At 40.8% G+C, this 14,892-nt stretch overlaps 2 protein-coding genes across 2 annotated transcripts; one reads left to right on the top strand and one right to left on the bottom strand.

Moving 5' to 3' along the window:
* Positions 1–1,078: 1,078 nt before the first annotated feature.
* On the bottom strand, positions 1,079–8,223 carry fam185a (family with sequence similarity 185 member A). The gene is made up of 7 exons (XM_022249650.2): positions 7,353–8,223; positions 6,352–6,461; positions 5,919–6,011; positions 4,717–4,897; positions 3,935–4,030; positions 3,421–3,570; positions 1,079–2,243 (listed from the first exon to the last, which is right to left on the bottom strand). The coding sequence occupies exons 1-7, from the start codon at positions 8,035–8,037 to the stop codon at positions 2,137–2,139; spliced, it is 1,422 nt and encodes a 473-aa protein (XP_022105342.2). The 5' UTR covers positions 8,038–8,223; the 3' UTR covers positions 1,079–2,136.
* A 171-nt stretch (positions 8,224–8,394) lies between these two features.
* On the top strand, positions 8,395–14,892 carry washc1 (WASH complex subunit 1). Its single transcript, XM_022249649.2, has 4 exons — positions 8,395–8,772; positions 9,752–10,343; positions 10,816–11,027; positions 11,836–14,892. Exons 2-4 carry the CDS (start codon positions 9,826–9,828, stop codon positions 12,531–12,533), a joined length of 1,428 nt encoding a protein of 475 aa, XP_022105341.2. The 5' UTR covers positions 8,395–8,772; positions 9,752–9,825; the 3' UTR covers positions 12,534–14,892.

Genomic DNA, 14,892 nt, shown 5'->3' with positions numbered 1-14,892 from the left:
CAATTTAGCTTTTTCAATTCTTGTATAAAATATGTACCTATTGTAGGCCTCTCTTCTAAAAAAAAATTAACTGCATTGACATTTCTAGTCTTTCTGTTATAGAGCTCAATTTTCAGTGTATTTAACTGTGTTATAACTTCCTTTAAAAGCACCCCACAACTAAGTTTTACTGAGCAACTGAAAAGCTCTCAATAGAAAATAAAAAGACACAGGTAAAGAGTTTGCCAATTTTAATTAAACAACAAAAAGGAACTTGAGTGAATACCATTAAAAACATCAGCAGAAACGTTATCAAATACTTACGAAGCATAGGTGAGGATAAACGTGGCAAAGTGGTATTTGGTATAGCCACCACAACAGGTAGTAACTGTCCTCGTCATGTTTGACAAGTGGCCGAAGCATGTAAACTTCAATTTAAATTGATTCCTTGTCAACCACACAAATCCTGAGAGTCCAAGAACTGCTTCACTGCATATTGACCTCTTGGAACTTCCACATCCAATGCTGCTCAGTATCCCTGTTTGACTGTGTACCGCTCCAGTTAACCGGTTCACCTGTTACTGATTGTGGGTTATAATTTAACTGAGTTGCACCTTGTTTGCTCCGTGCATATTGTTCCTGGCAATCAATATTTGCCAACATCCCACAGACAGTGTTGAATCATCACCCTCACTGGAGACGCACATATTGATTTCACGGATTTTTGAACTTGTACACACCGTGTGACAACTTCCAGTTTACTGATATCTTTTCAGGACAATAAGGGGAGCCCTCTGTTGACACTTTGACATGTTTGAAAAAAATGTGGCAGGCAAAACTGATGGTAAGGCATTATTAGCTGAAATGTTTCTTCACATAATCAGTACTTGCCTTGCACAAGTATGTATGATTTTTAAAACAGCCAGTAAATACATGTACATGTACATGTAAGTCTAGCAAATGTTAATTTGAATGAAAAAAGGCACTGTTGTTGAGTGAATGCAACATCTTTCCTGGCACACGTGTAAATTTACTTATGTCATACAAACGAGGAAGGAAATAAAAATCACTGGTCAATATTCATAAGACAGACTAAAGCTGTGATTTGAAAACATTCCAACTTTTTATTGGCCAAGATCCAGAAGACTATTTCATATGCCCTTCTATCGACCCAATTTGCAAGATGTTTCTGATGTGTTTCTAAGTTTCCTTAATTTCTTTGTGTGTGTCATTTTCTTTGTTTATTGTTTTGTTTAGCAATGAAAGGCAAGAGGAATAATCCACCATTTGACCACTTCAGACATCGCAGGATAATATATAGGCGTCAACATTTCATGGCACGCTCTGTGTGCCCAACATTATCAGTTTTTATTTGGGTAAGGAATAACCCGTGCAAGTGAAGCAAATGCAGTTGCCACCAGTGCTGTGGCATACCAGTTACATGTAATAAGAACAAAACGAATAGGAGGGGAGACTGCCAATCATCAATACCAACTCGACAAGTCTGAATTGCGACCGTTGTTTTGCATAACAGCCCAAACTCCTCTGCGCCACTGTGTCTGTGACAGACATCTGACGATATGACTTCAGCATTTCAGGCACTAATCTTTCCAGTCAAAACAGAAGAGATTGGTTTGTTTTCATAGCAAATAAGCAGGCATCACATGACAACAACATCTTATGTGGAGGTCAAATTCTCATCAGTTCGTGCACTACCGGGTAAGTTATTAGGTTGTGCTGAGAACATAATCTGAGTAAGTCTAAATATTCTACAACATAATGGTATTTGGTTTAACAAAAACCTTTTGTAATATTACTTATTTGAAGACCCTCTTACTGAGTGCGAAGACCTGTCACAGTATCAATTAGGGCACTGTAACAAAAATCTCATTAAATATTCCTCTGGTACTGAGAAACAAATGCTGTTGCATACACTCTGTCAAATACTTACACAATGACAAGACACGGTTTGTGAAATTTAAGAGATAGTATTTATGATATGAAGAAGAAAATAGCAGTTTCAGGGCTTTTAAAAATTGGAATAAAAACTACAAAAAGTACACTTCAACCTGAATACTTTCACAGGGTGTATTGCAATCCCTCTAAAAAGATCTCAGAGTAACTTACATATCCTGCGCATCAGATAAATAGCACTGGTTACTTTTCCAGTTGGAGTGAATCTAACCATGACTGGACAGAGAGTGTTATGGTACCATGCTGAGTGACAGCTGTTAATGAGGAGTCCTGACCACCATTCGACGCCCCTGCAAGACACACAGAAACAAAGGTCAATGCCAACTGTAGCTGATTTTCCAAAGATGCACTTGCATCAGGGAGATGCCAGTTTTAATCATTGGTTTTCACCCTTCCACCCACGTATGTTCATAACCTTGTATGTCCAGTGTTGTCCAAGAGCTCATGAAAGGTTTTTATTTGCGAGCCCTCGGAAAACAGTGAGCACGCAGTGTAATGAATGCAAGTCAGTAAACCCATAATTACAAAAAAATTTACATGATCTGTGATCGATGACTACCATTTTTATCTATAAAACTAATTTAGTATATTTTAAATATGAAGCAGGATCCTGCAGAAAAGACTTAAGGCCATTTTGTCATTAATTTTTATTTTAGTTTATACGAGTAAGAGTGAACCAAGCTTTTTACTTCTGATGCATCACTCAGTTTGGCATCCTGATGTCAGAGGTTATCTGGGTGTAACATATTGAGACATCTAAATGATTGACACTGTGCAAAATTCTTTTAAGGGCCATGAACTTAGAAGGGGCTGTGTTAACCTGTTACTCATTTTGTCAGTTTGAGTTTCATGTGTACATATATGTCTTTCCAGGGAAAGACATATATGTTTATTCCAGGGAGTCATGGAAGCACGTTAATGAATTTCGTCAGGAGATTGCATCAAAAAAGATTCAACACAACTCAAATGAACAAATTATGTCCTAGTTTTGTCACTTTTTAAGCCAAGCCAAACAAGACAACCAGGATCCTGTGTGATCCTGGCAGGATCCTGGCACCTATTGAAAAGAGGTCAGCATTGCACTGAGCCAGGTTCGTGAACAAAAGAAAGTTATATAACACCGCACAATCTGGGCTCTTTTTACAAGGCTGCAGGCCTGGCTGAAATACTCAGGCATCAACAGATTTTGTCTGTCAGGCTAGAGTGGCCACCAGACAGTCCTTCGTTTGGATGTAAGTGTCCAGTAAATGAAGAGAGGAATTTTTAAAGAATTCTAAAAACAGAAAAAAATGATAAATATCCCACCCTAGCATCGTCAACATTGATAACTGCCACCGGCAGCAAGTGGTTAACTACATGTAATTCTCCCACTTTTACCTCACATTTTGAAAGTAATTGTAAAGCAGTGTTCATCTTCTGAGCTATTGTTTTAGGTTTTTGTTTTTTACACTTGAATTTTTTCCCTACCTCTCTTAGTCCTGGTGTCCAATTTGGCGTGTCCATCTTCTACCTCTGGAGTGAAATTAGCAGTCAACTCCTTGGAGAGCTCAATCTTCTCAGATGCTTGAAGATGAAACTTGGAATGAACATCGGAGGAAGTCTTGATGGAAATATCCCCTGAAGGCAGTCCAAGAAAAGGCAAATGCGGTGACCAGAAAAGGAAGCCAAAATGTCTCAACCATGACAGGGACTTGTTCATTCATAAAATAAGTTTCTTTCTCGATGCATGGAACAACTAAAGGAAATTTGCAAAAAATAAACAGACAAAAAATAAGACCAGACAATCAAGGAAGGAAAACAATTTATAAAACTTAACTCGCCTGGAACATTCATATAAAAACCAATCAGTGCATAAGCAAATAAGACAAATAGAAAAACTTGTACATGTACATATCGCTGCTGCCTTCTGTCCACACTAGTCACCTTTTTTCTGAATATTAAATCACAGTTTCAAAGATATTATTGATGTACATGTGTTTACCTTGTCTGCAAACAATATCTACGTCCTTATGTTGGGCAAGGTAGACTGACACATCACCCCTGTCAACATCTGCCTTCAGAGATCCATCTATACTCCCTAAAATATATACACACAAACAAAATTCCCTGACTGAAAAAAATGGAACATCTATGGGGAGGATTTGATACGAGACAGTTGCTCAGGGTGGGTGAATGGATATACATGCATAAGGGAGGTTAAAGATGAAACGCTCTGAACAATTATTAATTACAAAGGAGAAAGTAGCTTTTGAGGCAGGAAACAGTTCTACCCAGTCATTTCTTTTTCCTTTCAGGGGTTGAGAAGAAAGCTGGTAGGCCTCTTGATGCGGCCATCCATCTGCAAACAGTTAGCCTGGCATCACTCTCTCAACCAAGCCCTCAAGTCTGCAAAAGCCCCACTGATTTGGTCTCTAAAAACTTTCCCATTCCCATAAAACTCAGGAAATCTTCAAATTCACTGTTCAAAAAACCTCCCCCATTAACAGTGTGTGATTTCATGTGATGGACGCGAATTGAAAATGGCAGACAACTGTTTCTGACCGACTAATTTTGCACCGGAAGTTCAAAACTAAAAAGCAGTGTAAGTTGGCAAATTGAATTATGTACCCAATGTGAGACAGTTCCAATCTTTGCATCTATTCTTGTACACACTCACTATGACAGTTTATTCCAACTTCTGCTTGAAAGAAGGATTCAATATTTCTGTTTTGGTTTCCAATGCACAGGAGAGATCACCGACGCCCAACACAGCCACTCTCTTACCTATTTTCACATTTCCTTCTTTGCAAGAGACTGTGACATCTCCATGAAGGTTGCCAAGATTAACAGTCCCACTTAGTGATCTAAATGAGGACTTCCTGGCATAAACATCTTTGACCAGGACTGACCCTGAACCTGCACTGACGGAGATATCCTGACCTTGTAGTCTGTCTGAAGTCACAGTCTGTATAGAGTGAGAGAAAAAAAAGATGAAAGGGAGCATTGTTGTTGACTGGAAATCAATACAAACTGAAAGAAAGACGAGACCTGAAGCTTCAGAATTTAATTTTTTGCAAGGGCTTCAGAATCTCGCTACAGTAAAATCTGGAGTCGCTATCCTACATCTATGATCTATACCTGTGTGTTGCCTCTGGGACATTAATAAATTGGCAACTCTTAATTAGGTTCCCTGTGTTTTTTGCACTTGTGTTTTTAGTGCTAAAGTTTAAGATCTCAACTTCAAGATAATTAAAACACTTGCACATTAACTTGTCAACTTCGATTCAAAATATAGTGTTAATCTCATGAGTGTGATGTTTGACAAATCAATACTGCATTTAATGAAAGAAAACTTGTAACTACACATTTGTTTTTATGTTTATGTTTATATTCACTGCATTTAATACTTAACCATCCCATCACATGTTGCATATAGTGATGATACGTGTACATGTAATTTAAAGAATATATTTTTTATCGATGTTTCATTTGAATCTTCTCCTTTTAGGCTACATTCCCTGAATTTTTAAATGTACATTGTACATACATATATATTTCTTGTAATGTATTTCAATTTCTAGTTTTTGTACCTTTCCTGTAAGTGGCAATTTTCTTGCTGTTGGAAACGGTTAATAAATAAATGAATAAGAACTTGGCCTGCCATTAACAAGGGTTGAATTGACCAAAGTATAAACCCTTGTTTTATTGCAACATCCAAAACACCAACATCCAAGAAGTATATACGTGTACACTGTACATATATTTGTGTTATGATGTATCTGCCCTGAGCAGAAGCACCCCCTCATCATATTGAAAGAGCCATGTTAAGAGGGAGTATTCATTTTGTTGGTAGCAATGTGACTGCAAGGCTTGCATTTCGTAGTCGTTCGTGACCCAGCGATGCGCAGTAACAAAGGGGCCTTCATTGCTAGGAAAACTGCACCCTCATTTGGTCCAGCTCGGAGCCCATACTGACATATACTTACTCCAGAGTCTCCGGTTGCTATGGAAATGTTACCCTGCAACATTTTCAAACAGTTAACATCTCCACATGTACTCCTTAGCGACACTGCATCTGACTGTCAAGAGAAACATGTAGACATTTCAACACCAAAAACATGCGTAATTTTCCACATTTCTCGCATTATCTACATGTACATGTACTTACTACCTTATAAAGTTACAAGTAGAGACAGACCTGTGACCAAAACTAGTTTGATATTATTCTACCTGACACACTGATAAAACCCTTTAACCTTTACACTGGCAATTGTACAATGTAGTTGTTGCCAAAAACTTCATTTAAACAAAACTTCAAAGTCATTCATTAAAATCATATTAAAATAAACTTTTGACTTTACTTTTTTTTCTAAGGCAGTTCTTTGGACTGGAAATACAAGGATATCTGCTGACACAAACCTTCAATTTCTTGGTGACTATATCCCCTTTGTCTGTCTGTACATCACAGCTTTGATTTTCTAGTTGCTCTATGGTAACAGATGCCTCATTGGTTGTCACTGCATTTACATCTACCGTGAGAAAAAGAAAATAAAAGCTACCATGAAAATTGAAGATTTTAAAACAATAATGAACGTCCCTTCCCATTTCAACCTGGTCTAACGCAAATTTATTACCCCTATCTTGATGACTTGACTACTTTACAAATGAGTTTGATTGAACTGAGCATGCTCTGTGAGTAAGGCCACACTGTATATTTAAGCGTGGTCCCAGTTTACACTGAACAGACTCACTAAAGATGCTTCAACTGCATCGAAGCTTTCCACACAAGGCAGTTACATGTACATACAGCGTGTACATGTATGCTTGCTGTTTAACTTCTTCACTAAACTGGCAACCTTTAGAGCCTTTTTGTGTTTATTTTGGAAGTCATAAATTATTAACGGGTAGTCCTTCAAATTCACCACAGTGCCACACTTTGTGATAGGCTTCCTACTGGAGAAACACTGAGATTTTGGAACGACAATAATATTCCTCAGATACGGCCCTGTATACAAATGTGGAGTTATGAGCATTTGAAGGCAAGTCCAATTACATACATGTACAAGGGCAGATCACGAGCAAAGTTTTCAAGACATCAAAAATGTTTGGGGTGGGGGCCGTCGTGGGGGGGAGGAAGTGGATTTGTTTTTACGTAGAGTGACCTTTATGGCCTTCCTCAACACACTTTGGGGGAAAAAAGGATTAGAAATAGACCCCAAAAATGGCTTTCATTGTCTGAAGAAAAAAACTTGTTCTGCTTGCGAGGGGGCCGGGCATGGCCCCACTCACCCCCCCCCCCCCGATCGATCAGCCCTTGATTACATACTACATGTACGTTCAGGTGTAGGCCTACATGTAGTTGCATCCTTCCATTTACAAAGAATAAATGTACAAGATGCTGTCTTTGGGGTGAGGCTTACCATATGACATTGGAATTTCAACTAGCCACAAGTAATCATTTTGATCTGCCTCCTCATTTGTCATCCCAGAATCACCAACTTTTTCAACAGCATCTCCAGTCACATGGATCACACCATCCTGGTATTGGACACTGCACTGAACGTATCTCTCCAACAAACTGTCAGCATCACCCTCTTTCAGCATCCTGTCCAGTTCATCTCCCGGCTTCCATGGGTTCCTGGTATGGAGAACCAAATGGACGAAGGCCCTGTCTGCTGCAGGGTAGTCGTGGGGGTTTGTGGGCGTGACTCTGACCGACAGGGAAGTGTCCAAAGAAACACATCCAAATGGTTCAACAGTGAAGGCCCAGGAACGTAATTTGACGAGATGAAAATCAGAAATTGTTTCTCCAGTTGGCTGCTCATCATCCACTCTACTCCTTGCTGGATTTTCAGTGTCAGCTGTACTTGCTAATCTTGCCCCAGTACAAGGGATACTTTTGGTCCTTAATATGGTGTAGCCATCGTAACCTCCTCCTTGCATGAGACCAAGGGCAGCAGTGTTGCTGGGAAAATGACACGATCGAACTTCCATGACTGCACTAAACATTATCTTGTTTGGCACCAATAATCGTTTTTGAAATGTTAGATTGTGAATCCCTCTTATTATAAGGGATTGAAATGACGACCGAGCAAAAAGCAACATATTGAGAAAAAAACTTTATGATACTACTTTTCTCTCTTCAAAGTATTTTGAAAAATCCCGCGAACTTCAACTTTTTATCACCTCAACACGTGAAGCACGCATTGCAGCATACACAAGTACATGTACATATGTACATGTACTGTACACATTGCATATTGACAGACTGCGCACGATTCGACTTGTTTGGGTTTTTTCTAATACGTATCAAACACCGCCCCCTGTCGTCGATCTGAAATGCGATTGCCTAAGATCACATGACGGCAGCAAAATCGATACAGCTACTTGTCGACTAATATTCGTCAGGTTCTTGGTCCATATTGATGAGCTGCGTTTACATCATGTAACCATAACGAAGCCTGTTCTGCAGTGCCAGGTTTTTAATGGGAAAAATATTTTGATCCAAGGAAAATGATTTTGTTGTGCAAAAATTCAAGCATATTTTCGGTGATAAGATGTCAGATGAGATCGAGAAAGAATACTCGAATAGTATACAGCGATGTTTCGGTATCTTTAGAATCGATTTATATATGGCTGTTGTTTTGTACTGTGTACATGTACTGTACATGTACATTGGGGGGAGTGATGTGGGTCAGCCCGATTTATGTTTGTACGTGTGCGTGATATAGGCCCCTACACTTCAGGAATTACCGGAGAATGTGGGAAAGCATTAAATTTTTAGTAGTGTTTATTGCAGTCATTGTACAGTAACAGAAGTTAAACAACCACCAAAAAAGGGTAAGGCATTGCTTCGTATCCAGCCTATATCTTTTCGTACATCTTGATCAGCAAAAAAGATTGGATGTTGCTGTAGGCCGGCTATTCATATCATATCATGGAGGTATGGTCATATCATCAGTTGGTCATTTTTGTTCACTGTCTAGGCCTACCTCCATGGTTTGTGTCATTCACCACATCCACCATTCACGTCATTGTCAGTGACCCTTTTCTCCCCTCCCTTTTCATGTTTTTCGTCCCATCATGTCTACCTTCATGACCTGAACCACTGAAATAACTCGCCAAAAAAAAAAATTATTTTTGTACACAATGAAATGTAACATAACCCCCTGCGTAGAGGGCATTTCTTTCTTCCTCAAGGACAGGCTTGAGTAAACCTTTTGTGCATTCATTGTCATTAAATCTTAATAACAAAACATGTCCTATGGGATTGGGAGGGCACTCCATCATGTCCATACAGGCCCCTGGGCAATTGGCACCTCTACATTTTTGATATTCAAAGTCACAATGGAATTTTTAAAAATTAATGCAGACCCAGGGCCTATGCCAAGAAGTGTCCACATTTTAAGTTTAAATTACAAGCCCTACCAGGTACTGACATATATAGACCTACATGTACAGTCTGGAAGGAACATAAGCCTAAATAAGATTAAGTGGATCCCATTAATTTTCCTGAATGCCTTCCATTTGTAATGCTTTTTACTACAAAATAGGAGATCTGGTCAGTTGAATAAAATTAACAGAAGCAATGGGCATGACAGAAATTAACATTGCATGGACTGTCTGGACTCGTCATGAAAGATTGGTTTATGTTGTCTATGTAACTAGAGGTGGTTTTATCTCACAAAAATGCATATTTTGAAGTTTTACTTAATTTTTTCAGAAGGTATATTGAAATTTGAAATTGAAACTGAAATGAAGATTTGGAAAAACTCCTAGCTGTGAAGTTTAACTCTTTGGGCTATTGTTGTGTACACAGTGTAAATACAGGCAGACGAATTGCAGTTACCAAGAAATTGAGAACAGGGAACTGCCCCCTGTGGGATTGTCAAGATGCCAGTCCAAGTCTATAACATACCCATCATTCAGCCTGACCTAAGGCGGGAAGAAACAATCCAGCAAATTGCTGACACCCTGGAGTACATGGAGAAGGTAGCCAACGAAGTTTTTGATAGCATCATCACCCAGGTCAGTGAAAATCACACCCGACTGGAGGGCATTAACAAGAGAATAGATGTCGCCCAGGCCAAGGTGGAGAAGATCAAGGGCTCACGCAAGGCCATCAAGGTCTTCTCCAGTGCCAAGTACCCAGCCCCTGATAGCCATCAGGCCTATTCATCAGTCTACACGGACTCGGCCATGGGCCAGGTCCGGCGGCCCCACAGGAAGCTCAACAGCAAGCACCAGAACTTGGATAGCCGTGCACTGCGGGAGAAGCTGCAGTTCTACAACGTCCAGTTGAACATCCGCAAGGACAAGGATGGTCAGAGTTCGTGGGAAGGGCTGGGAGGTCTGCCCAAGCACGTGGAGTCCATCAACTCCCTGCTGCTGTTCAACACCAGCGAAAATCCGTAAGTTAGCCAGGCACTCCATGAAAATCCCTTGTGGAATACCTTGGCTTGAAAAGGCCTTGTTCAAATTACATGGCTGTGGCTTTGAAATATGTGCTCTATGGAAGTCCTTATGTAGTAGCTGCAGTTATTTTCCTATAGGCTTGTGTGTTAATGCTAGCCATGGCCAAGTAATTCTGACATGACCTGTTAGAGCTCAGTGGAGAGATGAATGTAATACCTTTGGAAAATTGAGCTGATGTCAGCTAAAAGCATAACAGATGGCCCATCGATTTTGGCTAGCAGCTCCTAAATGTCTCAAAACAAGTAAGAGGTCTTTAGTTCTGGTATTGTGAGGGTGTCATGTTCTGTTTGAAAGCCTTCAGGATTGCCAGTGAATCCAAGAATTCTACCATTCCACAGCGTACCAGTTCTCACCCTATGCTTTAATCTTTTCATTAATCCTTATATACTTTCTCTGGGATTTTCATAGGTACAAGAAGTACACCATGATCGACCCCCTGGGCGCAGTGACCAAGACGAGGAAGGCGATCGAGGAGGAGCAAGAGGAGATAGGAGCCGCGCCCATGTCCATAACTCAGCGGGAGCAGATGGAGAGGCAGGGCATGGAGAATTACTTCTACGTGCCTGACTTGGGAGACGTACCGGAGATAGATGTACCCCACTACCTGCCCGATCTGCCAGGTAGAAATGTTATGGATTCGTTATTTGCACTAATGTGAAGGCAGTGTCGCAAGAACGTGAAACTTTCCTGTCACTTTTCGATTGCGTCTTTGGGAACACGGTTTGTTGACCATGTCGCACCAGATGCCGTGTAAACACGCAGGGATCTCCTGTGTCCATAACAACGAGGGTGTTTAAACACATTCTTGTAAAGTGTACAGTACTTGGCCATGTCTACGTCCATCCAGTGCTTGAGTGATTCCCATTGCATTATTACATAAATCTTGTAATTATTAGCAAAACTTAAACTGTTTAAAAGTACATTGTACACTTCTAAAAACTTGACGTTGTAACAAAGCATCATGAATTCAACAAAGTAGAGGTAACGCATTGACAAAAAAATGACCTAATGCACAGTGTACGTGCACAGCATGTGGACAACATGTTAATGAATACAGCAAATATATACATGTACCTGTTGGTTCATACCTACCACACCGCAACCTCACTGTCAAGAAAAATGTTACACACCTACTCACACAGAGATCCCAGGTAGAGCAACCTGGTTCTAAGAAGCATTCATGTGTGCTTGTAATGGCAGATGTTTTTTATTTGAAGATGCATTTCATGGTTGTCCTAAATAAGAACTGTATTACCATTTAGGCCATTTAGCCAGGCCTTTTCTGTGTTTGTCTCCAGCTGGCAAATTTTCTTTAAAATGTTTATGAAATCCAGTTGTTGTCAAAATCACATTATGTCAATGCTGCAGTCACTGACTAAACTGTAAATAATGATGATCCAAGTGTGATTCTTATTTTATTTTTCCCAGGTGTTGCCGATGATTTGAGCTACAGTGCTGACCTGGGCCCTTCCATTGCACCCTCCCTCCCGGGCAGTAATGTACCCGAGCTACCCAGCGTTATCCCAGGACCAGGTGGGATGGAAGCCCTATCCAGCACCCCTGCCCAGGATCTCCCGGCCTTACCCGCTCCCATGGATAGTATTGGCGGTCCACCCCCGCCTCCTCCTCCTGGTGGTGCTGTAGCACCCCCTCCCCCACCCCCTCCCCCACCCCCTCCCCCACCGCCCGGTGTAGAAGGCGGTGGTGGGCCCCCACCCCCACCTCCGCCCCCTCCACCGGGCGGGCCCGACGCCCCATCCTCTGCCCCACCCCAGCAGGACGGCCGGGCCAGCCTGATGGAGTCCATCCGTATGGCAGGTGGCTCGGGCAAGGCCAAGCTACGCAATGTGACCGAGCGGAAGATGGAGAAGAAGCAGAAGAAGCAGAGCCAGGCGGTGACGGGGGTGAGCCTGATGGATGACCTGGCCGCCAAGCTGTCGATGCGACGGAAGGGCATCTCAGGGTCGCGGCAAGGCAGTGGTGGTGGGGGAGGGGCATCAGAGGAGAGCAAGGTGAACGGTAACGCTGGCTCCACCATGGATAAATTGTCAGCCATGATTCCACCTCCGCCCAAACCTACTAGGAATAGATCAGATACTGCTAACTCAGAGGATGATTGGGAGTAACCTTCACAGACAGCAAATTCCAAAGGTGGGATGAGATCTGAATACTTTGTACTTGGTACTTTGACATTCCAGTTCAACAATTTTTTGGTGGAATTACGGCCATACTAATATTTTTTGGTAATTCTTCAACACTCTTTGATTTGGACTGAGGTATGTAGAATCTTCCTCAAACCAGCGTAATTGAATTCAGTTACTAGACTGTTGCAAACGTGCATGTAAATTAACGTGTACATAAGCAATCCTACAAAATTTTATTCAAATCACAAAGCATGAATGCGATATGTACAGGCATTTTTAAGCAAATGATTCATACTCTGTAATGTCAGGGATATGTACACAGAGATGTCTGCTTCCAGTTAGTGGATTTCACTGAAAGCCAAGGCTAAAATTTCAGGTCATGTAATAAGGAGTCTTTATATTGTGCTATGCTTTGATACAATACATGTATTTGAAAAGTAAACAAGCCTGAAATTTGCAAAATTTAAAAGCATTCATTGTTAACAGTTTACATGGACATGTACATACTTTATCTGTCCTGTTATACATCAATCATATGGTGGATCCAAATTTTAAGATGCCTTACTGTCAATGAAACTGCCAGACTTTGTCGACTTTTATTAACAAGTACAAATTAACAACAAACCAGAAAGTTGCTTTGCCTTGAGAATTAATTTCCCATGCTGTCTTGAGCTTATAATGAGGTCAGTGGAATGCCTGTCGGCATGCTACCATCCAAAAGCGTGGTACCAATGTATCGGGACCACACTCAGTATTCAATATGAATACGTACCGGTACTCGTACTGGGCCTCGTCAGTGCAAGTATTTCCTCACCGGAAATATTGGTGGACACCTGGTAGTAATAATGAATGCATACCTGCCAGCCTGTCATACTCCTTCCTGAGGTCAGGCAGTACCACACAATAGATTGAAAGGTATTGAAATCAGCCCTCAGTTCATTTAAAATTCCAATCTATTATATGGTGATGCCTGACCTCAGGAAAGAGTACGACAGGTTGGCAGGTACGCGAATGACCCATGGATATAATGAAACAGCAGACCGAGCCGGCCAGCCCCTTCGTGTACATGCCTTAGGTTGTGTACAATGTATGTGCAACACAGCATGGTGAAGGCTAAAGTCGCTGTGCCGCATGAATGCATGCTTGCTTCGAGTCACACGGATGATGGAGAATTGCATGACAGACTTTATACAACAGCCCCCTCGCTTGTTGTCTAACAAGCATGCACTTGTGGTGGAATATATGTAGGCCTTTGGCCAGTCTAGGTGCTGCTTTCATGGAACCAATAACTGCATTTGAGAGGGGTTCCTTGAAAGGGTTCCTTGAAGAGGTTCCTTTTTAGTTAACTCCATCACAAGCGAAAATCATTTGTAACAGGAGTAAATGCTACGTCCCACGCTCCTGTGGCATCGTGTATGGCTTGACTTAGGACTAGGTGACAAAGGTCTCCCCTAAGTAGGAAGTTTGGTTATAAACAGTCTCTCGTTTGTACTGAGACTTAAAGAAGATGGGTCAGATCCATGTAATAAGCGCTGACAGAAATTCACCTGTTAATTATTTATTCAGTGATTCATCCTCAAAGAAAAAGCTACATTGAAATTTGCCATAGTCATATTTTTTTCAGTATTTTGTATTTCATGATGTGACCTGTTTGTTCAATCAACTCAGTTGCAGATTTGAAAGTGTGTATGCGTGCCTTGCTGATTTTGCTTCACATGGACTGCCACTGGGTAGTGCCATAAATATGAAGGGTTTAAGATTTACTGTAACGCTGAGGGAGGAGCACCTACACCTGTTCAGTAAATGCAGACTATTTCATCTATGAATATTCATAAAATATATCATTTGGTCAGCTTTCTTTTATGCCCCTTTCTGGATTAACTTTCCATTTAAAACAATTACATCTCATACTGCTTTAGAATGTTATTATCATACATGTATGTAGTTGAAAGATCACCAAATGTTGGACCAAGTACCTCCACTGTTGCTGTTACTCTGTTGTGAACTTAGAGTGAACAGCGACTCCTTTGTGTCATTCTCCTGAAGAAGTTTTTCCATCTTGGTCCTAAATCTTGGTTGTCTGTTTAATGCTGAGAATTGTGACAAGCGGCTCAAACTGTTTCTAAAAGGTAAATACTTTTAAGATTCAGCAGTTGTATATCATATTTTCATTTTGTCAAATAAAACCATGGACTTTTTCACCGTGTGAGAAATTGAATGAATGGATGAATGCATGGAAATTACTGCATGGAGATCATAAGGAAAAGTAATCAGAGCAGATACTTTGTATTAAAAAACTTTATGGCATAGAGACAATAAAGACGACGTGTAGAACATGTAA

Source organism: Acanthaster planci, linkage group LG04 (genome assembly GCF_054643075.1).
Source record: "Acanthaster planci isolate LZ-2023a linkage group LG04, COTS_SCS, whole genome shotgun sequence".
Lineage (NCBI taxonomy): Eukaryota > Metazoa > Echinodermata > Asteroidea > Valvatida > Acanthasteridae > Acanthaster > Acanthaster planci.
Note: the sequence above shows the minus strand (reverse complement) of the source record. Positions and strands in the feature narration are given on the sequence as shown.